The sequence below is a fragment of the Mus caroli genome, chromosome 12 (genome assembly GCF_900094665.2).
Source record: "Mus caroli chromosome 12, CAROLI_EIJ_v1.1, whole genome shotgun sequence".
In the NCBI taxonomy this organism is placed as follows: Eukaryota; Metazoa; Chordata; class Mammalia; order Rodentia; family Muridae; genus Mus; species Mus caroli.
In genome coordinates, this window is record NC_034581.1 from 86,891,798 (window position 1) to 86,915,909 (window position 24,112).

Consider the following 24,112-nt stretch of genomic DNA (forward strand, 5'->3'; position numbering starts at 1 on the left):
AGGCCAATGAGAGACCCTGTCTCAAAAATAAGGTGGATGATACCCAAGGCTGTTTTCTGGTCTCTCTCTCTAGACACACACATGTGTATGCACACCTATACACACAGTATCTGTGTGCAAACACACAGAAACAAAAGTTGACTAAAAGTTAAGTAACTAAAAAGTTATTTAACAAGGTATAAACAAGAATGACTATAGGCCCAGGTAAGGCCTAAGAAGACAGGAAAACAAGTGGCCAGCAGTGCTTCCCATCCACATAATACACTAAGGAAACAGCACTAAGGTTGCTTTTAGACATAGGATTAATTAGTAATTTAAGTAAAAATGTTGGGAATAAAACAGATAAAGGAAAAAGGAAAGATCCCGTGTTATGATGCTCACTCCCACAGCATCAGTACAACACAGTACACACAATGACATTGGAATGCTTGCATAGAATGCTCCAGCTCCTAGTTTGCTGGCTGGGATTATGTGGTGAGCCTGGAAGAGATTTCCCTATATGTAAAATTTTTGGAATCCACCTGAATTTCTCTACTTTATGATTTGGCTATACATGAACAACTGCCAGTTTGCACTGTTTTAATGTTAAAATTAGTGAAAATGGAATTCTTCCCTGACATAGAATCATTCATTAGGTTTTAGATGACTACACTTAGAGGTGCTCACAGTTGTCATATTTAAGACAATGAAAAGATCTGCAGACAAATGCTGAAATCCCTCTCACTCACTCCACTGTGAAAAGAAATGCAACTATGACTCTTAGTAAAACGCATGCAGCATACAATACAACCCTCATCACTGTACACAACAGATAGACACAACACTAGGAGCTCACAGTGAACACATTGAGGAACAAATGCTATGTCTAAGTTGTCTGAGAAAGTGCTTCACACAGCATTGACCTTAAGACAGGACATAGTACACTTGCACTGAGAATTGTATTTTGCTGTTCTATAAACAACTGCAGGTGTACAGTACCTTTCCCAGGAAGGCCATAGCGTGTGAATTGCCAGCATTCGCTGCTAAGTTGAAGTAGTCAAACGCTCTCTGTGAGAGAATTATAACAATAATTATTTCTTAACAGAATTCTTTTCAACAAAAACACTTATTTCAGGAATATCAGGAAACATTTTTTTCCCTATATTAAAGTGGCTTTTAAAACAAGAATATTTAGGAGGGGAAACCAGGAAAGCGGACAACATTTGAAATGTAAATAAGGGAAATATCTAATTTAAAAAAGGAACAAACAAAAAACTACCACCACCACCACCACCAACAAAAAACCCCCAAGAATATTCATCAGGATTTCAATCAGAATTGTGTATAACTACAAGTTTTATAACCACAGAGAAATGGTGTTCCCTAAACTTCGCAGATAAGATAGATGATCTCTTATTTATAGGAGATGTGATAGGGGTCAGGCAGCGCTACTTCAGCAGTCTACTTTACTATTGGTACCCGTGAGGAAGGAAAGAAACTAAGAGGCAGCCGCAAGGCCTGGGCATATTCTGAAGTACAACTGCCTTTGTATAGTGAGGAAAGTCTGGGGCTGGAGTCCACGGCTAAGCACTGTGCTGGGGGACACTCAGTGCCACCCTCTCAGCTCAACGCTGCCGTGGCTCACTTCTGTTGCCTGGTGCTTGTTTCTCTGGATGATTTATCCTCTCCCTCTCTATTCTTTTTTGTTCAAGTACACTTTCCTTAATCTGTTACTAAAAAATATACCAAGAAATACAAAACACATTTTTTTCTTCAGACTTTCAGCTTCTCTTCAATGGGACCACTACAGAGTTCTCCTTTCTACACGCGACTGGCTTTCACTGACTACTTCAGAAGGAAGCTTGTTAAGTTAAGCACAACCTTTGCATCACTAGTACAAGTCTGTCATCTCACTCTGCCCCTCTGCAGCACCCTCTGCAGTCTACCTCACTCTCTTGCCTTCAAGTGTCACTCTGTACTGGTCTCCTTAGCCCTGTCTCTACCTGCACCATAGAAGCCACCCTTGCTAACCCTTATTCTACCATCTGCCTCTTTACAGTCAAGTTCTTCAAGGCTCAACTGATGCCCCCATTTTCATTTTATATTCTCTGAGCAGCCTTACCATGCTTCACATTACCATCTACATGATGGCAGCATCTATATTTACATTTCTGAGCTCGGAGCTTGTCTAATTATGGAGCTCACAAAGTACAAAATGAGCCTCCTTGCTGACGGTCTGTACCACGGTTCTATTCCATATTACATTTTCTCTCATATGAACGTCTGAAATATTCTCCACTTTCATTTCCCTGATTGTATTTTGGGATTCTACTAACTCACTTTCCCCATTGTAGCAAAAGCCAATGTTTTCAAATCTGAGCATGCTGGCTCTAAGAGTCCCTTGAAATACAGAGGTTCAGCTGACACGAGCAAGCACTGACTGACTCAGAATTACTATGTCCTACGATGTCAGCAATATGAGAATACCAGCCTCACTCTCTTCTACCCCTATCCTTTTGCCCTGGAATGGCTCTACCTCCAGGGTCAATACACTACCCTCTTCTCCCTAAAGAAGTCTTTCCTGTCAGCTTCCTGTCCAGTGCTGTGTTCTGAAAACCTGGCAGTGCCTGGCACACAGTAGAAACTGCACTGTTTGTTGGACTGGTGCTGGGAAATCCTTTCCTTCCTTTCGCAGAGCCCGTGAAACAACCTTCCACTGTAGAGCTGTTTTACAGGCTTCCGCAGCACACAGCACACAGCACACTCCCAGTTCTTGCTATGCAAGCGCTCTGGGCAAAGCCTATCAGAATCCCGCGCTCTCATTATTTTTGTTAAGTAGCAGCATCTAGCATACATTTTGGTGACCAAGAGACAGCAGCAGCTGCCAAAAGCTGCCCAAATAAAGAAAAGCCACCTTTACTTGGTATAGTTAGTTAGCATGATAGCAAAATAAGAGTTTTATGAGTTTGACAAATCCTTCTTGAGAACTTACTACGTGCTTGGTTCTGCTGGGGTCTGGATAAAATGGTAAACAAGGTACACATGGCTGTGCTCTCTTGAACTTAGGCTCTAGCCAGGAAAACAAGTTATATAACAAATTAATCTACCGTGGGCAAGAATCACAAAGAGCACATATTCTCAGGCATCCTTTGTCATGTGTGGTCTTTTCTGGAGTGGGGACGGGGTTGATGGGGAGACATTACAGGTTGATGTTGAATTCTTGAGGCTGGGTAGGATGGTCACCACAGACAGGGGGACATCCCTTAAAGTCATGAGAAAGAGAGGCTCTCAATAGGTTGAAAGACCTTAGAAACTTGTGTGCTCCTGCCTTAGACAGCAATGGGTTGGAGGGGTACAGACACTGGGATGGGTCTTGGATGTCATGTTAAAGGGAAAATCTTTAAGCTACTAGAACCTACAGAGCACTGAGAGTTTTAGGTGAACCACAGGATGGGTTCTGTGTTTACAGAGACACATCGACACTTAGAAACTGCAGGTGGCAGGTGATTCAGACAAGTGGCAGGTGTCAATGATGGAGTGAAGGAAAGAGATCAGTCATCTTTAGGACAGAAAGCAGATACAACTTGGTGAGTAGCTATAGATTAGATGGGAATAGCTGTCTGCTTCTGATTTCTAATAACATTTCCTCAGTCCTAGAAAGGATCCTTTAAAAAAGTGCTCTTTTTTATAGCTTCCATTTTGCTTTTTTTAAAAAAAATAATTTTTAATTTTGAGTATTTATGTGTGTCTGAGTGTGTGTATGTATACCTGAGTATAGGTAACTGCAGGGCCCCAGAGGTGTCAGATCCTCTGGAACTGGAGAGGCTAGCTATAAACTGTTGGCACAGGTGCTGAGAACAGAATTCAGGATCCTGTAAGAGCAGCAAGTACTCCTAGCTGCTGAGCCAGCTCTCCAGCCCCAAAAGGTGTCTGCAGACCCAGTTCTAGTATATATTTAAGAGCAACAAGAAAGTCAAGATGTGTATGTGGGTTTGGGGCAGTAGTAAGAGCTAAGTTTAAGAGTAATAAAATCTGGGGCTGCAGAGATGGCTTGGCAGTTAAGAGCACACGCTGCATTCTTCTACAGGACCTGAGTACTGTTCTCAGCACCCACATCTGGTGGCTCACACCCACCTGTGACTCAAGCTCCAAGGTGTCTGACATCCTTTTCTGGCCTCTGTATCAGCACATGCTCACACATGGCATACCGAAACAGGCACACCCAGACACACATAGACATAGGCACACACACACAACGTAAATGAAACCTTTCTGGCCCTTCTGAGGTGTATTCATGTATTTATCAGGCATCAGGTAGGTCATGAGAGTTCATTTGTGGCAGGTGTTAATGAGCCTGACAAGCTAAGCACACACACACACACGCACACGCACACACACACACACACACACACGCACACACACACACACAGCACCATGTTTTGCTACAATGTAAAGAAAGCCCTACAACAGGGTGGATACCTGGTGATTCTGTTCTACTCCACGCCCTCCATGCAGATGCAGCTGTCCCAGTCCAACCTGAAAAGCAACACAAATGATGCAAAGGTGAAAGTGAGCACCTGGCATGCAATTAAAGTCAGACCAGCAGTCAAGACTAGAAATCCAGTCTTTAATCCTGAGTCTTTATTCTTTTTCAATTATCTTAGAACTGCCAAGACCTAAAGAGGCATGCCTTAAACAAACAACACTCGTTTGTATATGTATACCGAGTTTGTGAACGGATGTATTTTCACACGTGTGTAAGCACACATGTGTGCAGGTGCAACTGCAGGCAGGAGGAAGCCCGGGGTTGATGTTAGAATTCCTCAGCTGCTCTCCATCTTATTCATGGAGGCAGGCTCTCTCAACTCACCCCAGAGATCCCCAATAAGGCTACTCTAGCCAGCCAGCTTACTCTGGGGACCCTGTCTCTGTGTTCTGAGTTCTAGCACACTGCAGGCAGGAGCCACACTCACTTAGGACGTATGTGGGTTCTGGGCACATGAGCTCTGCTCCTCACACCTCTGCAGCCTTATCTACTGGCTCCTCAGCCTGCTTCCCTAAAAGGCTTTTAGACAAATGATGCGGAATTCAGTGAACATGCTCTAAAGGAAATAGTAAAGGATGCTCTTAAGCCAACAAACATACATATCTGAGAAGCTTAGAAAGGAAGAAATGAAAACAAGAGGAAAGACCAATCTGCATAAGTTTAAACTAGTATGTGCTGAATAAAACTAGTTTAAACTAGTATGTGCTGAATAAAAGGAAACGTGGGAGTCACAAGAGCATGCAGAATCAGACACTGCTAAGCATACTGTGAAGTCTCCGAGTCACCTGGGGAACGGTATCATGTTACCCAGTAGACTTGGGAGGCAGAGCTGAGTGGTAATCTCTAGGGAACACAAGGAAAGCCTGGCCATTGTGTTCACGGACAGAGGAGGTAACAGTGGAAGGCATCAAAATCAAGGTCAAGAACGCAGAGGAAAGGGAAGGTAATCAGACAGCAAGTAAGAGAGACCGCGTAAAGCAAAATACACCCCGGAAAAGTAGACAAGGCAGTTGCACTCTAACTTCCATGAGTAACAGTCATTACAGTTTTAATTTAATACTACCTTCTGTGAGCCCTAAAACCATTCTTAGTACATATTACTTATTTCTATATATCCCAAATAACTGCCATTTTAATAGGGAAAAAGGTGCTGAGAGTGTAGGATATTCTTTGGTACAGGATCCACTGGTGGTTCTAAAACAGACCTAATAACTGCCCAGAGCAAAGACAAGTATTCCTTACAGCTGTGGGTGCCTGCCCTCCCTTCCTGGGTTAAGTAGACAGTGCAGTAAGACATTCCCTGAAGCACACACACCTGTGCTTGGACATCACCCTTCTCAGCTAGGAACTGGTAATACTGAATCAAGTCTTCTTCCAGCATCCCACTGTTCATCCCTGGGTTTTCCACTTCATCAGGCAGCCGTATTCTCTGGACTACAGAGCCTCCAGTTAGGGAGATATCACTAGCAACTGATGGAGAAGGACAAATAGGGGAATGAGATGAAACCGAGGAGCAGGTCCAGGACAGTGGCAGGCACTGACAGACATGGTGCTGATGGCAATACTTCTGTAGTAGTCAGCAGGTGGCAGCATAATAAGACATTAACAAATTAGATTCCCACTATGAAACATTTAAGAATAAAAAGTAAAAGAAATGTGTTTCTTGATAAACCGTTAAAAGCCCACTTAGAAGAGTCATTTTCAGTATTTAAACTACTACAACCAAAACATATACATTTAAAATTAATTGCATTATTTTCCCCTACAGGGTGAAAGAGAAAAATAAAACAGGTACCATGATTAGCAACAAGACGATAATGGGTCAGTGCCGATTCACAACTCTGGAGGACTCCGATGCCAGCCCAGTAGCGGTAACCCTGTAAGACACCTTGGGGTGAGACTACACCACCACCAGTTTCTGTAGAGCCAACCACACACACTCATAATCTGATTCTGCAGTTCTCTGACCCACATACTCCAACAAGCAGTCTATAGCTAAGCACGAGAAAAGAACCTTCCTAGAGCGACTAGATGAGTGCCGTGAGCTTCAGGAGTGAGGCATAGACGTAGTCCTCACCAATTTCCACACAGAACCAACGGCAACCCTGTTGTAGACTTAATCTCAGTGAGAATGAGGTGAGTGTACCAATTCAAAACCATAAACTGGCCAACTGAGGAAATGTGTACTGGAAGCAGGTACAGTCACACTAGTAACAAATGACCACAGAATAATGAGGGAGGGGCGATTGATTATCCAGAACAGGAAGCAGGAAGGAGCTGTCTGGAATCAGTTGTGCTATTTTGCTGGATTCCTTTCTGCCCTGTGTATCAGCTCCCAGCAGTCTACTCTGTAGGCTATCTTTGTCTACCCAAGGTAGACAATCTGATCCTGATGATCACTCAATAATTATTCTTGAAATTATCTATGGTTTACGCAGCTGGCTGGACTATCCTTGTCAGTGCTGTCAGTAACCAAGTGTGGAGAGCCCTTCGTGTGTTGGACAGGTTTCCTACTTTCAGTTTTATGGCCATTCAGTCCAACCGGGACATTCCTGCTAACAAGGAACTTATACTCATTTAAAAACATAGTACCCATCGTGCACCACATGTCATGTGACCTATCCCAAAGTGAGTGTGTAAGAAACTTAAGCCACTTAGCCCAAAAAGATTTTGGTGGAAAGGTCTGCATCACTAAGCAACATAAGAGGTCAATGCTATCAGCTTATACACAGGTACTGGTAAGTGTCCATTATTAGGACAGCTTTTGGATAGAGGGACATCAATTTAAATGCAAAATCTAGGATGATCTAATCAAAAAAATACTTCTGATAAATAATTCCAATTTACATACATTTTTATCCCATGTAGATTCAATGTGTTATAACCATTAACAAGAATCTGGTAGATGTTCAACTGAATATTTGATCATAAGAGAATCTCACAGCAAGGCTAGGAAACTTACAGCTACTGAAAAACATACATTTTACCATTTAATGCAAGTAGTCTTAGATTAAAGTTCACACTTACCAAAATCATATGGGCTATCAGGTTGCCTCCAAGAGCTCCGAAAGTATAATATACAAGAGCCTGTGAAAAATCAGATACACAAATGAGCACAGGCCAGTGCTGATTCAATTCCAAATTTAATGTGCAGGAAGACTTCAATAACATTACCTTTGCCTGACTTGAATTAACACCAAGCCCAGAAGCGTAGAGAAAGCCAAGACCCTGGGGTAAAAGGAGAAGTCAATATGTTACTCTGGTGAAGACACATACAATTTACACACTGACAAGAGTCAAAGATCTTTAAATATGAAGATTTGAGGACAACTAGGCAGGATGGTTCAGTTAAAGAGATGGAGCAATACATTCAACCTTTTATAAACCACACTGCTAAGTGCAACTTTAAACAACTCAAGCTGAGTTGGAAGGTTAAAGGAAAGTTAAGAAGGTATTAACTAGAAAAACAAAGTCAGCCGCATTTAAACATGGTTTGTACTTCATTTGTTTTAGCCATTATGAAAACAAAACACCTTTTGTGACATTCTATCAACATATTTCTTTCTCTGCAGGGAGGACAAAAGTCTCCCAAGACAATAGTGTCCAAGCAATCTCAGGAATGAAGAAACACTAAGTGGTTAAGTGGCAGCCATATCCACTGGAAATGGCATCATGAAGCCAGCACAGTTGCTTGAAACAGTTCCAGCAAAGCTGAGCCGACCACGGCGACCGACCGCTGTCCTTCTGTCTCTAACTTTTAGGTTTTGGTCTCTGTGTGTTGCTGGGGACTTTCTGCATTGATTCATTTTCTGTCCTTTCCTGGGAAAATGATGTCTAAGTCTTTTTTAGGAAAATTTTAAAATTAACTTTATTTGGCTACTATCTGGAAGTCTTCTTTATGCCCTGGAGATCATTAAGCACAGATAAGCACAGAGCTAGAAGAGGCCATTACTTCAGGAACCTTCTTGGGGTGTCTGCCCCAGCAAACTCTAACAGTATAGTTGTAGCAGGGTAAACAGAGACAATAACAAAGTCTGACTGGCCAGGAGAATAGGTTACAGGTTCACAGACTCCTCCTACAATACCCTTAGAGCTCTCTGAAAGTGTAGTCTAAAGATGGGGTGGGACAAGGTACACCCCTGGAGGAATAACCCGCAGTAAATAAGATAGGTTGACGGAAATAAACTCTCCCTACTTTATAGTGTAGATAATGAAACAAACTGTAAAAGAAGTTAGGGATTAGTATTTGCTGGTCATAAAAAGACCCGCTCATAATTTTCTGTTTGGAGTGCTTTCAAACTGCAAACACTGCCAACCTAAAAGCAGGCTGTCATATAAATGAATCTGTGTCCTTTAGAGGAGACAGTTTTTAGAGTCTAAATTGGAGTTATAGGGTTGATAATAAAACTTGTTCTGTTTGTATTTTCTAATTACATGTGATGTGTAATGAAAAAATTGAACACATAATCTGTACTTCTTGGATACTCATCAGTCTGACTCTGTTTGGTGAAACGTGTATAAATAAAGAAGCAGCAGGTTGCAGTTGGTCAGTCGCATTACGCAAGTGATAAGGGCAGAGTGGCAGAGGATAGGAGAGAGCATTAGTCTATGACGCTCACCCGCATCTCAGCCTCCCCTGCAGTTATGTAAGACTAGGATCTGAGAGATGGTTGCAAAGGCGGTCAACTGTTGCCCAGGAGTCACCATTTGCAAGAAAGCAATACAAGGCTCAATCTCATTTGGCAGAGCAAGAAGTATCTGATTTGGGGGTTCTGATTGCTGAAACAGCTAAAACTAATTACCACAGAGAGAGTGCCTGGTGGGGTCTGAATGGAACAACACTGCCTTAAAGACATCAATGCTTCTGAGGATAATATATATGTGTACATAGATTTATGTAAGCTGACTGAAGAAGGGAAAACATTTCAGAAACAAAAGAAGAACAGTTACAATAGCGTCTTAACTAGTTTAGTTTAAATGAGACTAAAAATGAGAAGAAAGAACAGTGGACTCTTTAAATACTCCCAGGAAATAATGGGTATGATCCCGTTAGTATAAAACCTTAAGAGGACTGTCTTACAAGGCTCGTTCAATTATGGTTAGGGGGAAACAGGAAGTTCTCAAGGTTGGCAGAGAAATGATATTTTAGAGGAGAAAACTAAAACCTAAAACCTAAGAATGTATGTATGGACATATGTGTGTGTGTGTATGTATGTGTGTATATATATATGCTTTGCCTGAATCTGTGTGTCACATGAGTAATACAGTAATACAGTAATACATCCTCTTGCAGGCCAGGAGAGGATGTTGGATCCACTAGAAAAGGAGTTACAGTTGTGAGCCACGAAGTGTGTGCTGGGAGTTGAATCATGGTTCTTTGGACGAGCAGCCATGCTCTTAACAGCTGAGCCATTTCTCCCTCCGCCCATCAGATGGACTCTTAAGCCTAGGTATCAATCTTTGTATTCTCTATATTACTAATTGATAACATAACAAGATGTGCTATTAATGGATGTTGTGCAATATGGTGTTGCAATTCACCTATAATGTATCCTAGCTAAAACCAGTTACTTAGGTTTGCCAGACTTTAGCTGTGGTATTTGGCTTACAGGAAATACAGGTAATAGAAAAATTAACTAATGGATGCTGTGATGAGAACAAATGCAGGCAAGACATTCTGTAGACAAATTGCATCTACTTCTAACATAGAAACAAATCAAGCACCCAACCAACCAATCAGACAAAAGCTGGGTTAGAAATAACAACCACAATGTAATACTGTGATGGATACTTGCCTGGACAAAAATCAGGATGAAGAAAATTTTGAGCTCAATGTTGTAAGAATATATTATGGGCACATAGGCTGGAGGGATGGTGTGTGTGTGTGTGTGTGTGTGTGTGTAGTGTACTACTAGGAAACTGGACCCAGGGCTTTGCATATGGTAGGCAAATACTCTTTTTCCTGACTATATTTCCAGTCCCCAAACAGTTTGTTTGTTTATTTATTTCTTAAAGATGTCACTATTGGGCTGGAGAGATGGATGGCTTAGCTCTCAGGTGTGTTTGCTGCTCTATCACAAGGACCAGAGTTCAGATATCTGTACCCGTGTCAGGATGCTTACAAACACCTGTAACTCCAGATCCCAGGGATCTGGTACTGTCCCCTGGCATCCTAGAGCACCCATAACACACGGATGCATGCACACACACTCATATACTAACAGACACACAATAAAATATTAATTAAAAGTTAATATTAATAAAATATTAACACACATAATAAAAAATTAAGGTTAACTTTAGAGGAAAATATTATGATGAAAAATTTCAGATAAAACAAAATTGTTGCTCTGTAGAATTGTTCTTCATATTTCACTCTCTATAGATTTAATACTGAGAAACACAAAAGAAATTGTGGTAAGATGTAGCTATAAAGTTATCTTCATTGACCATAAACCTTCTTAGATGAAGGAAAATAAGTATCCAAGGAATTAAGTAAAATGGCATGTTGTCATTCAGTCTTCTATAGTTGTTGACAGGAGTCAGGGCTCAGAGAACCAAGTGCTATTAGAATCAACCATTGCTGGGTACTGGAGAGAGCCTGGAGAGAGGGCTCAGCAGGTAAGAGTTTGTGCTGTCTTCCAGAGGACCTGAGTTCAGTTCTTAGCATTCATGTTACTTGCCTCCTGCACTCAAGTGCACACAGGCACTCATAGGCACACACACACACACACACACACACACACACACACTCTCTCTCTCACACACACACTCTCTCTCTCACACACACTTTATTAAAATACATGCTAAAAAAAATTACAAAGGGGCAGGAGCTAGAGAGATGATTAAGTCAGACCATAGTTAAGACACTGGGTGCTCTTCCTGAAGACCTTGGTTTGATTCCCACACCCACAAGGTGTCTCATAACCATCTATAACTCCGGTTCCAGGGGACAGGATGCCCTCTTCTGATCTCCTTGAGTTCCAGGCACACCAGTGGGGCACAGACACACAGGGAGGAAAAACATCCATACACATAAACAATGCCCTCCACCCCAAATCAACCCCAACCGCAACGACAACCAAGAGCCGCACTTACAGTCTGTCCTTTGGGAGACCCTTCCTCAGTCAGTCTCTCAAACATCTCTTTGGCTGCCTGGATATTCTGTGTGAGGTAATCACCAAACAAGAGAGCATAGGACACTCTCTCCAGGGCTCTGGTGTGATTCATGCCTGCCGCCTTCTGAAGGTACCGATATGCTCTTTAAACAGAAGCCATCAAACAGAGAGTCAGCAGCGATTTTAGAACAGCCATTACACGATTTTTCATTACCAAGTGAAGCATAATTTCCTTACTGTATAATGATAAATTTCCACACATGATTTCTACTTTCTCGTGTTATTTATATATGTAGAAAACATGCTGGATAGTTTGATTCAGCTAAGGGGCCAGTTTCCCTTATATCTAATATTTTAAAATGATCCAATTACACTAACAACGAATGAGAAATCCAATGAGTAGGTTAACAAGATTTACAGTAGAAAATTATAATCATGTCAGGTAAATATTCAAATAACTCAGAATTTTCTAATTCTACACATAGACTAAGAAAACCAGCAGAAATTAAGCAGACATAAAATATTAGAATTCTTTTGGAGTGTTACATTCTAGGTGAACATTTCAAAGCAAAACCAAAAATCAACAATTCTTTTGGATTATTTTATGTTATTTTTGAATCTGAATAGTGTATTTACTCTAAAGTCTTAGAACTGACTACAACGTTAATCTACTATTGCCATTTTTCTCAGCCTTATGGTCAATTTGTATAATCTTTTCATCCTAATGAGTTCAAGTTTGCCAAAACCACTTGAAGGTTTCTTGCAACAGGACTAAGACATCTCTGTGTCTCTGGCAGCGCAGTCTCACGACTGCTTCAGCAAAGGCCTGTCTGAGAGGAGCAGGTGCTGGGGGGTGAACCTACTCCCTCTTTTGGCTCTTCCTATTGCTTCCATTCAGTATCTTCATCCCGGCCTGATAGATCATCTCTGCTTCCTGCATCTGTCGTCTTTTGGCAGCATCTTCTTCAGCTGACAATTAAATGACACATATATTGAATGGTCTTAGTTGTCGGTACCAAGCTCACCCACCGCGTCACCCAGGAAGACACAGAGAGAAGTATCTTTCACTACTACCAAAACTGACTCTAAAAGCAGCTGACATGTGCCCTGAACTGACAAAAGACGACTAAAAAACATAAAGTCATCAAAGTCCCTTTCTTTTTGAGAAAGCAAGATCAGGCTTCTTTTCAGGATATTTTTGTGCTAGTACTGTTGACTGTTTAAAATACAGTTCAACTAAAATTTCAAATTAAATGCTAAATTCATCTAAAATAATAACAAAAAACTATTAGAGAAGAATAAACAGAAAACTGCCACAATATTCAAGTCACAAGTTGTACATTTAGAAAAGCATTTAATTATACAATTAAAATCTTAAAACCTGACTTTTATTAAACAGATCTAATTCAGTATGCAATGTTCAAGTATATTAATTTTTTCTCTTTTTTTTTTTTTTTGTGAAACAGGGTTTCCTGTAGCCCAGCCTGGCTTCAGATTCCCTATGTCACCAAGGGGGCCATTGAGCTTTTGCTCCTGTGTTCAGAGTGCTACAACTAAGGCGTGTGCCACCACATCCAGTATATGTGGTGCTGGGGACCAATCCCAGGGTTTTGTGCGTGACAGGCAAGCACTCTATCAGTCAAGCTGTCGCTCACGTCCAGCTGACTACTGTCTCATACTGATTAATGTGCCACTGAAAAACCTAGACAACTGTTGTGAATTTCTAAAAAATGATTTTGCTACTTTAATGCATGATTTTAAACAATGCAGAACTCATCATAAGACAGCAGGGTCAGTATTTATTTATGTATAGAAGTGATTCTCCTTTTGTAGAAAAACCTGACATATTAAACTAGTCACGCTGGCCTGTATCTAGAGACAGCCTACATTTGATGCTGTCTTCTAGGGATGCTGTGATATTAGAAATGATATCTGGTATTCCATTCTATGTCCCCTAAGCACAGCTTTCCACAAGAGGGAAACATTTACACACAGGGTGGTTAAATATACATATGTCAAATGTTACATACACATAGCATAGTTCACTCTAAGTGTTTAAGGTAAGGTAGTTTTTGGATTACTTTTAATTTTCCATTATTGACAAAATGCTTTTGTATTAATTAGTTCAACAGCTTGTCTCAAGGGTTTACAGAAGTACCTGTGAATCAATGAGACATAAGTGACAGCCTGAAATAAATGCATCACACGCTCACAGTCTTTCTTTAAGGCTGTGACCCTGTCAGTAACACTGGCCCATGTGGAAGAGGACAGTTAGAAAATGCCTTCCAAATGCTGCCCTAAAGCACAGGGTGTGCCCCACTTGAACAATACGCACTTTCGCAGAAGCCCCACTTCTCATCTGTCTTGTAGTCATAGGTTGTGGCACACCACAGTCTGCCATCTTCCCTCCCGTCTGAGGTGCACTCATCATACTCCTTATCCAGGAAAAGAAAAGGGAAGTGGCAGGGCTCCCCGTGCGCCGTACCTTCAATGGCAGTCAAGACTGGAAAAGAAAACAAAAGTCTAAATATGAACACCTCTGTAATTTACGGATTCAACAGTGTTAAACTTCAGCTATCAAACTCTGGATGCAAAGAGCCACACTGCACCATTTGTAATGGGAGCCAGAGGACAGTCAGAGCTGATTTGATTGGAGATGACTTGAGGTCAAGTCCACTTAATAAGCTTGGCTGACTACTCACAAGCACCTAGTGTAGACTTAGTGTAGACTTTGAGTTCTTAAGATAAAGTAGCATGGTGTTCAAAGTTTACTGTGAACCAGCATACAGGCTGTGATGAGTTAGAGACGAGCCTGGGCTACAGAGTCTCAAAAAGCAAAGCAAAGTGAATCAAAACAAGTACAACAAAAGAGCTCCCAAACTCTTGTCTAAAGGGTGAACAAAACCAAGGCAGATATAAGGGAACCATCTCTGTTCCTTTTTCTGAATTGAGAACATCAACTTCAATTAACCACTGGGATAATGCTTCCCCAGGCAAAATTAATCATTTACACATTCCTCTGTGAAGCACATTTTATTAGGGTACTTATCATATGTACTGAGGGTTTATTAGTTTTTCTCCACAGGTAGCTCTGGCTAGACTATCTAATATGGCTGCTGCCATGTCAGACAATAAGTTCGAGAACTGACAGTTGCTGTGACTGCTAACACCCTTTCTCTGAAAGGCTGGAGAGCATCCTTCCTTTCTTTTCAGTTTTAGTAACGGCTACTACATCCTAAGATACTAACTGTAAAATTACTTTCAGTAAACTGAGAGAGACAAAATGTTTCCAATGGCTGCATCAGGCAGATGCCACTTATTCTACAGCTGGAAGGGATGCAGGCACACCTCCTGCAAGAGCCGCTGCTCTTGCTGCTCAGTGGCTCCAAGTGTGCCCAGGGCTGTGTGAGGAAAGGGCACTCGCACAGGGACAGCTGCCATCTGATTTGCATGCACTTCCCCAGATCTTTTTTTTTCCATATGGTTCTAACTAAGTGGTTCTCAACCTGTGGCTGTGACCCCTTTGGGGCTCCAATGACACTTTCACAGGGGTAGCATATCAGATATTTATATTATAATTCATAACGGTAGCAAATTAGTTAGGAAGTAGCAACAAAAATAATGTTATGGTTGGGGTTACCACAGCATGAGGAACTGTATTATTAAAAGGTCGCAGCACTAGGAAGGTTAGGAACCACTGCTCTAACCTATTTAGCACATTCCCTGTATGTGAATAATATGTATATATGAATATGAATGTATATGTATATATGAATAATAAAAGTGAACACCTCGACTTGAGAATAAAGGAAGTCTATGGCTGTGTAGAACCGGAATATTCCCAGGTCCAATGTCAGGCTATCCTGGGTTAACCTTAGTCTCCTACAGAGCCCTTTATCATCCACTCACTTGTTACATAACATCCTTTCAACTGTTAGATAAAATCTTTGGCATGCATAAATTCAGCAGACCATTAGTCTCTACCAGCTCAAAAGCTACAAATGTCATCAGACAGCCTCTGAACCTATAACCTATTTCCTCATTTTGTTTTAACTCTTCTAACCTGACATCCCCATCAATACACTTGGTAAAAGCAAAGCAAAGCAAAACAAAACAAAGATAAAAAAACCAAAGCATTGATTTGCAGTTTTCCTTTTTTTTCTGTGGCTATAAAACTTCATGTAGCTGCTTATAGGCCGGGACAATCAATGCTTCTAGGCCCCGGTCACTTATACCTGACTCAGAATAAACCTTCTGACTCCCTTGGAGGGAGAGTAATATTTTGAGTCAATAGCAATGAAGACCTTTCCATCAAAGTTAGGGCCTACTGGAAGCTACTGCCTATGACTTCTTAATCCTCTGTTAGATGAAGGGTCCTTCCCTGGCATCCCCAGAGCAAGACAGAAGCATTAACACTTGGTATCACCCAGCAGCTTGCTGTCTCTGAACCTGGTTATGCTGTTTATGAATTATTATTCTTTGTATTTTGTATTTTACTGTAAGGGAAATATATGTTTTTATAAGGACATAATCAATCAGCATACAAATGTGAAGAAATAATCCTCTTTGTCTATTGCTTCAAACTCCTTCTCTCCAGAGTTCAGGAGGCATTAGAAGTTTTGAGCTTTTCCTCTTTTTCATTTGCAAACTGGAAAAAAAAAAGTGCAAACTCCCCCCACCCCCCATGTGACTCTTTTGTTTGTATAATGTGGTTTATGCTCAACACCAGTTTTCCTCTGGGGAGTCTGTAGTTTTGGTACATGGTAGGCCAAGGTGAAGAAATGGCTAGTTCCCAGTCAAAACATCAGACACTAGGTCTCTCGGGAGCTTCCCTGTGGGCAGAAAGCACCTCACATGCCATCCGAAAGTGCTCCGTGCATGGGAGATGCAAGGTGTCCAGTGGATCCTATATAGAAATGAGGCTTTGAAAATTTAGGCAAAAAGTGTCTTTCAGCTCCAACTCCCCATAGCAAAGACTGTATGCAGTAGAAATGACTAGTTCCCTCAAACCCTGGAGCTAAGCCTTATCTTCCAGTTCAAATAAATGAAACACACTGACTAAACCTGCATATGTACACTGGTTGCATTTTTCTGCCTTTTCTATAACCTGTAACATTGTTTAGGTATTGACAGATTGAGAATTTCTCTCAGTTTTGGCCAAAATGATAAATAAATTAAACATTTTGCTTATACATTATGTCTGCCTGTGTGTCTCTAGTCCATTTTTACGTGTGTGTATGTGTGTGTGTGCACTCGAGAACATGACGTGCATGAGTGCAGTGTCGACTGAGATTAGAAGAAAGCTGGAGTCACAGGCAGTTGTAAGCTACCTGACAAAGGTGCTGCAACCTGAACTTAGTAGTCTGTTGTTAACTGCAGTGATGTGACACTCCTGGGAGAGGACCTCAGGGGCTTGTCTTGCTCATGTCTCTTTCCTTCACTGATTCTGCTCTGAATCCTTCTGTTGTATAGTCATGGCCAAGTGCTGTGATTCCTTCTAGGAAATCACCAAACCTTGGGATAGCCTTGGGTACCCTGATGACCCTGCAAGTGGGATTCAGGACCAAGATGCACCGGGAAGCACTGCTAGGGAAGAGGAGAGAAAGGGGCAAGGCGTGATAAGCTTGGTGCACAGGTTGGTTACAGAGCCACAAGGGTAGCAGCCGAGGTTCTGGCGCATGACAAAGTTGCCACCTGTGCGAGCTGAAAATAAGGGGTTTACCTCTAGGAGAATGGGCGTGGATCCTGGCTGTTCTTGGACTTCCTGTCTATGGAATGGGAAAATGATAGTAATTCGGTTGACACGGGTAGTTTTGGTTTTTATCTGTCCGCTCATGAGGTCTTAACATTCTCCAGACGAGACCAGAGACATTAAACTTTACGTTCCTCTCCTCTAAGAGTGTGTACATGCAAGTAGAGGGGTGGGTGGGGGGTAGGATTAATGATTAAATCAGGTCCCAGGGCTGAAGAAAAATGGCCGAAAAGGCAGAGGACAAAAGGGGTACAGGCCCTCTCCAGCCTGGCTGCCATCACGGTGGCAGCAGCTGCGTCATCTCTGGCTGCTCTGAGGCAGCACAGCAAACGCTGAATTTAGGACTCGGGGTTTGAACAAACAGCAGTGAGGGTAAGAGTGGAAAAGGGGCTTTTAGTGGACTTGTACTATGTGGTTAGTACACCTTAGATGTGAGGTAAACATTCACACAAAATACTAAGTACTTATGACTTTGTAAGAGGTAGGACCTTGGTCAAGGGCACCTGAAGGAAGATTATGTTACTGAGACACACCTCCCTTGGCTTTTCCAGCAGCATAGGCTGGAACTGAAGCATAGAGCACTGGAAATGTAACAAATTGCAGTACCTCATCTTTCCTATTATGGAAACATGCATTGGTCTGCTTGAGGGGGAACCAAGAGGTGGTCTATAGATGGAGATGCTCTTAGAGTTTCAAAAACAGGTTTGGGTTGCTAACCCACTCTTGTAAAAGCTGAAGTCTGACTGATTCCTCCCTTCCTTTTCTCCCTGCCTCCCTCCCTTTTTTGGTATAGGATCTCAATACATAGCCTTGGTTGGCCTAGAGCTCACTATATAGACCAGTCCTGCCTCTGCCTCCAGAGTGCTGAGATTAAAAACATGTCACCAGAGCCAGGCAAAGTCTGATTTCTTAAAGGCAGATGATTTTCCAACTGGAATGTATTTGAGTAGGTCAGTTAACACTAAAGACTATGACTAGACAAAAAGGACTGGGGAGAGCCTGGCTTATTCAGCTCCCTGAGCCTGAAGCACCTTGCTTCTCTTGTTGCTAACATCTGGCCTTCTTTTGAGGCCTGACTTTACAGACCTTAATTGCCTGGACTTGATTCTGAGCCAAAAGCCAACACTGCCTAGGATAGGCTTTCAGCCCCAGTGGGAACTGTGCCTCTTCTGACGCAGGAGTGAGCTCAGTGAACTGTACTGAGGCTCCCACAGCCTCACACATTTAGGACACTGCTTAGGGTCCCTACAGCTGTGAAAAGAGTCCCGATTCTGGATGTTAGCTGGCCTAAATGGCTACATCCATATGGCCCCAGGGATGGGTTTATTCACTGCTGAGACCCACCGAAATTCAGCTGCTGACTGGCTGTCCATATCTGATACAGATAGCACTGTGACCCTGGCAAGTCTGGCAACGGCACAGTGCAGAGACCATGATCCTCTGCTCACTGCAGGCAGGTCAGCCTGATTCCTGCAGGGAAGGTCTCACTGCAGCTGGCCTTGAGCTTCTTTCCCCATCAGCTGCAGTGCACAGCAACAGACTGATGACCTGGCTCAGAGTCCTTCACTCACTTCCTGTTCCGCATCACAACCTCTCCTCGAACTGACTGGTAAGTGAAGAATGAGCAAAAGAAAGTGTAAGAGAACTCACGAATTTATCTTCAAAGCATTTGAAAAGTCAGGATTTTGTTGTGTTCAATTTCTGTGTACAAATAAAGTTACACAAAAAAGCTTTTCTGTGACACTGTTCTGCACCTCTCTCATAAACCCCTCTAGACAAAAGATAGAGATAAAACTAGGGAGTGGCCGAAAAATGTGTATTTATGATTTCTGAATGGAATTATTGATTTCAACAACTGAACAAAATAAGCTGAAACTCCTGCATGGAAGAGGGAAGAAAGAGCCAAGGGCATTCCTGACCTTTGGAAACTGGTCTTAGAAGCTGTACTGTGTCATAAAGATACGCTAGCCAGGGAAGACAGTAATGACTCAAGCTTCCAGTTTCCACAGAGAACTTCCTGCAGATCCTTCACAGATTCATGGGGAGATGGACCAAGTTACGGACAGCACAAACATATGAAACCTACTAGCAAGTCCTCTGAAACCAAGGACCAGACTAGGAAGTCTAAGACAAGCCACCCACGGTGGAAGGTCACTTAATTTGTGTCCAACAACTGTTAGGTCTTTGTTTCCAGGGTTATCATGTGTGCCATGTGGGATGGAACTTCTCATAACCCTACTTCAGTTCTGGAAGGCTGGTAGGTCTACTTCAACCTACTAAACCCAGTAACACTGAGTGTCAATTGATGCTTTGAGCCAGGTAAATAAGAAAAACTGTTAAAATAGAAACTTAAGGAGGAAGCCACCTGGGAGAGGCAAGGGTATGCCACAGTGTTTATGAGTGTGTGTGTGTGTGTGTGTGTGTGTGCATGCATGTGTATGTACAAGATTAGTCTATTAAAGAATAGCTATGAATACAACTATGTGTTACGTCCTTAGATTCTTCCAGGCGAATTGCTAACCTCAGGGCTGTGGTCTTGCTAACACAGTATGAACCATTCAGGAGTATTAAGAAGACAAGTGTGGCTGGGGTCATGTGGAGGGAGAAGCTGAAAGGAGGGAAGGTCTTAACAATAAAAGTGACAAGTCTGGATTCTGAAGATGACAAGGCACCTGCAAGACTGAGCAGAAAGTTGGCTTCACCTGCCTGCTGCCTGCCTGCCTGCCTGCCTGCCTGCTGCCAGGGACTGACTTTAAAGAGTGAAAGTCTGAGCCAGAAGGATGCTTTTACCCTGCATGGTGCAGGAGCTGCTGCACACAGGGCAGTTGAAAGAGGAGCAGACATTCATAGTCAGGTTTGTTCAAGGGGGTGGTCAGGACATTTAATCTGTGAGGATAACCTGTGGAAGGCCCATGACACACACTGAACAGCACACTTGGGGAACTTTCTGAAAAAAGATGTACTAGGGAGGGCTGCAGGAGGTGAGGTTACAGAAGAGCTGCTGACATGCAGATTCTGTGAATCAGGCTAACAAGTGTGAAGTCTGGGCTTCACTGCAGAAGGCAGATGGAAGTGAAACAGCTGTAAATAAGGAAGTAATAGGGTCAAGTATGACTTTTAGGAAGATTAATACAACAGCAACATGAACCAGAAGCTGACAGAAGGAGTAATTTAGAAGGGACTGCCATAGAATCTCATTCTAATATAGCTGAATGGAACACACAAAGCCATGTAACCCATGCAATATATGTTACACAGTAATATGTATAAGTGTATAATAGTTCATGTATTATGAAAAAATGAAAAATCAATCCAAATCATTACTGAAAACTAGAACAAGTTGAACAGGCAAATGTAAATATTTGTAAAGTTGTTGGTATAACCACCCACATAAAATTATGTAAGAGACAGTTAAAACACTATTTTAAATCCCTAGTAGATACATCCTGGAGACAAAAAATCAGAAATCCCAATTTGCTGTGTTCTTTCACTGGCCTAAGAAAAAAGAAAGATGATTTGATAAATATCCCTTACAAACATGCTTGTGACAGATCTGCCATCAAGCATGGTAAAGGTTAAAGGGCTGAAGACATGGAAGTGACCCTGCCCTGCCTCAGGAGCGGAGGGTTCAGGCGACACATCCGTAATGCTTACACAGTGAAGCTTCCATACGTTCCCAGAGGGTGTCAATGTCTCAGAGGATGGGCTTCCTAGAGGGAGGTGGACCCAGAGGGCTGTGAAAGTTCTGCTTCTCTCTACCTCAGTCTACTATGTCCTGTCTCGCTGCTCACCTGCCTTCCGTAACACACTTTACAACAGATGGCTAAGCACAGGTTTATTACTGACTTTTGTGAGCGGCTCTAAAAAATTAACGGAACCCAAGGATGATGTCATGGGAACTTTGGCTTACACAGACTGTCAGAAGCACAGGCAACTGAGACTTGTAACTGGCATGTGAAGGGGGCAGGTGGTAGTCCTGTGGGACTGAGCACTTGACCTGGGGGACCTGATGCTGTCTCCAGGTAGTATGATGGAACCGATGTAAAGAAGAGGACACCAGGCAGCATCAAGGGTAAAATCCATGCAGAACTGCTTGCTTGCTGCCTGGGAAAATAGTCTCCAGCTGGTGAGTGTGAGAAAATTACCTGCATGTGTTTCTTTTCTCTATATACTTATCAATGCTCAAAAACAAAGCAAAGAACTTCATACCGTACACATACACCTGGTAAGAAGCCTGTCAGAATATTCTTCAGGATGCTGTCAAGCATTCTTTTTAGTTGATGGATTGAAGAACTTTTGCTTTTTAAGAAATGATTTTTTCTACGGATAAATGTGGCATGATTTTAACCGGGCTCGATTCCTGACAGTGACTGGTGATACAGTAAGTGCTGCTATGCTTGTTCATGAAGTAATAAACTAAATGACAAGTGGACATGTTATCAAACTTAAAAGGCCACTGAACACACTGCACATTAACATAGCAGCTGTCAGTGTGGAGCTGTGACACAGGTGCAGTTAGAAGAGGGTGTTCAGGAATGCTTCCACGGGAGAAGGGCAAGACCTAAATCAGATTATCTAGGAAGACTGGAAAGTTAGAGGATGGAAAGGACGGTAAACTCCTAACACAACTCTGCAACCACACCCACAATCCATGTTTCTTTCCTTTTGTCCCACTTTGACATATTATTTTTTCTCTTAAAGGAATTTAAATGCTAGTATGCAAAAAAGCGAGGACATTAACAAAAAACAAATGCAATATTATCTATGAATTCAGGTCATGTAACACTAAATCTGCACAGTGAATATCTGATTTACTGAAGACTTGAAAATGCTGTAAAACTACACTCTGCACTTTCTACGTGGCTAATGATCAGCAAGACTAGCTCCCACTAGCATTTGTCTACACTCCCTAGTTTTAAAGTTTCAATTGTCTCTTTGCTACGTGAGGTGAAACCAAGCAATGCATCAGGCTACCTGGCTTCCGCACTCTCTTTAGTTCTTCGTAGGCCTTGCTGCTTGGATTCGGAGATTCTAAAAAGCTGATCTCTTCCTCCTGGGCCTTGGAGCTATCTTCCTCGTCCTGAAGAAGGGATTCCACCTCTGCTTCCTCAGAATCAACAAATATCTGGCCAGCAACTACTTTGCCCGTGGTGGTGTGGTCCTTCACTGACTCATCTGTGGGCAAAGAACTCTGAGGATATAAAAAAGCACTGGTTACTCATCAGCGGAAGCAAGGCTCCCTCCAGTCCAGTCTGACCCGCCGCTGCTCTGACAAGTGTCTACAGCTGTCTCCTTCAGCTTCTGACCAGACTCTGATGCACTTCTCAGAGTCAGGTCTTTACCCGACTGGTTGTACACCTCAACTCAGATGTCACCTTCCCACAAGCCTTCTGTAGTCCTCAGAGTCTGGATTCTGCCCCTCTCTGACATGCACTCACCCTACTCTACACTTGCCCTTGGTAATTCTGTGTTAGGACTTCCCGTTCTTATCTCTATTCCATCTAATCTGGGGATCAGTGTTCATAACCAAAGGCCAAAGAGCTAGAATACTGGTATCATTTTATCTTTTTTTTTAATAAAGATTTATTTATTTATTTTATGTATATGAGTACACTGTAGCTGGACAGATGGTTGTGAGCCATCATATGGTTGCTCCGACCCTGCTTGCTTCAGCCCAAAGACTTATTTATTATTATATGTAAGTACACTGTAGCTGTCTTCAGATACACCAGAAAAGGGGGTCAGAACTCATTATGGGTGGTTGTAAGCCACCATGTGGTTGCTGGGATTTGAACTCAGGACCTTCAGAAGAGCAGTCAGTGTTCTTAACTGCTGAGCCATCTCTCCAGCCCTCATTTTATCATTTTAATTAAATTCTACTACTCAAAATTAGTATGTTCTTTCTAAGGTACATAACTCCTGTTTTAATTTGAACTCAGGACCTTCAGAAGAGCAGTCAGTATTCTTAACCGCGGAGCCATCTCTCCAGCCCTCATTTTATCATTTTAATTAAATTCTATTACTCAAAATTAGTATGTTCTTTCTAAGGTACATAACTCCGGCTTTAATTTGTTCAGTGCAAATCTTAGTACTTACCTTGGAATCTAAGGATTCATCCTGGTTAGTTTTGTCATCTGTAAAGAAATTTTAAGATAAATTATTTTTTTTCCTTGGGAACTATAAAAGTTAAGAAAGCATACTAAAGACATCATGTGTCCCTAATCACGAGTCCAGGTATTTCAGGAGTTATATGTGAAAAACTTGAAGGAAGAACAAATACACATCAGATAAGAGCCAGTCACTGCATAATAAATGAACCTTGATTATATTCAATAATTTCATAAGACATTAAGGGGAAAGTGTCCCCCTTCTCTGTCTACATAAGAAAACCAGGGGCTCCCTTCTCCTCTTACTCCCCTAAACCAGCCTCGTCTTCAGATCCCGTTTACAAAAATAAAGCTTTCTTGTCACTTTCCAGGTTCTCAGCTCTTCTGTGTTTCTGCTGAGGCTCTTGGGTTTCCATAGGCTAGTTCAGGATTTTGTTGTTTCACTAATACAATAGGATGAGAACAAATAATAACTGCTCTTATTGTTCAGCAGGCTTAAAAAATAAATTTAGACAAATACGTTTAAATTTGTGTGCTACTTTGCTAAAGGGATAACCAGATATAGGTCAAATGTAGCACTGAACTGTCATGTGTTACTTGTATGAGAGTT

At 42.0% G+C, this 24,112-nt stretch overlaps 1 protein-coding gene across 2 annotated transcripts in view; it reads right to left on the reverse strand.

Moving 5' to 3' along the window:
* Sel1l (SEL1L adaptor subunit of ERAD E3 ubiquitin ligase) overlaps positions 1-24,112 on the reverse strand; it is a 42,627-nt gene that overhangs the window by 13,189 nt on the left and 5,326 nt on the right. Inside the window, exons 2-12 of one of the 2 annotated variants that reach the window (XM_021178763.2) lie at positions 23,492-23,529; positions 22,370-22,586; positions 13,979-14,146; positions 12,507-12,612; positions 11,624-11,786; positions 7,700-7,753; positions 7,553-7,612; positions 6,321-6,402; positions 5,841-5,995; positions 4,459-4,515; positions 979-1,047 (exon numbers count right to left, since the gene is read on the reverse strand). In XM_021178763.2, the coding sequence (XP_021034422.1) occupies positions 979-1,047; positions 4,459-4,515; positions 5,841-5,995; positions 6,321-6,402; positions 7,553-7,612; positions 7,700-7,753; positions 11,624-11,786; positions 12,507-12,612; positions 13,979-14,146; positions 22,370-22,586; positions 23,492-23,529 (1,169 nt within the window). The remainder of the gene's footprint in view (positions 1-978; positions 1,048-4,458; positions 4,516-5,840; positions 5,996-6,320; positions 6,403-7,552; positions 7,613-7,699; positions 7,754-11,623; positions 11,787-12,506; positions 12,613-13,978; positions 14,147-22,369; positions 22,587-23,491; positions 23,530-24,112) is intronic. The other variant, XM_021178760.2, reaches the window with a different exon arrangement.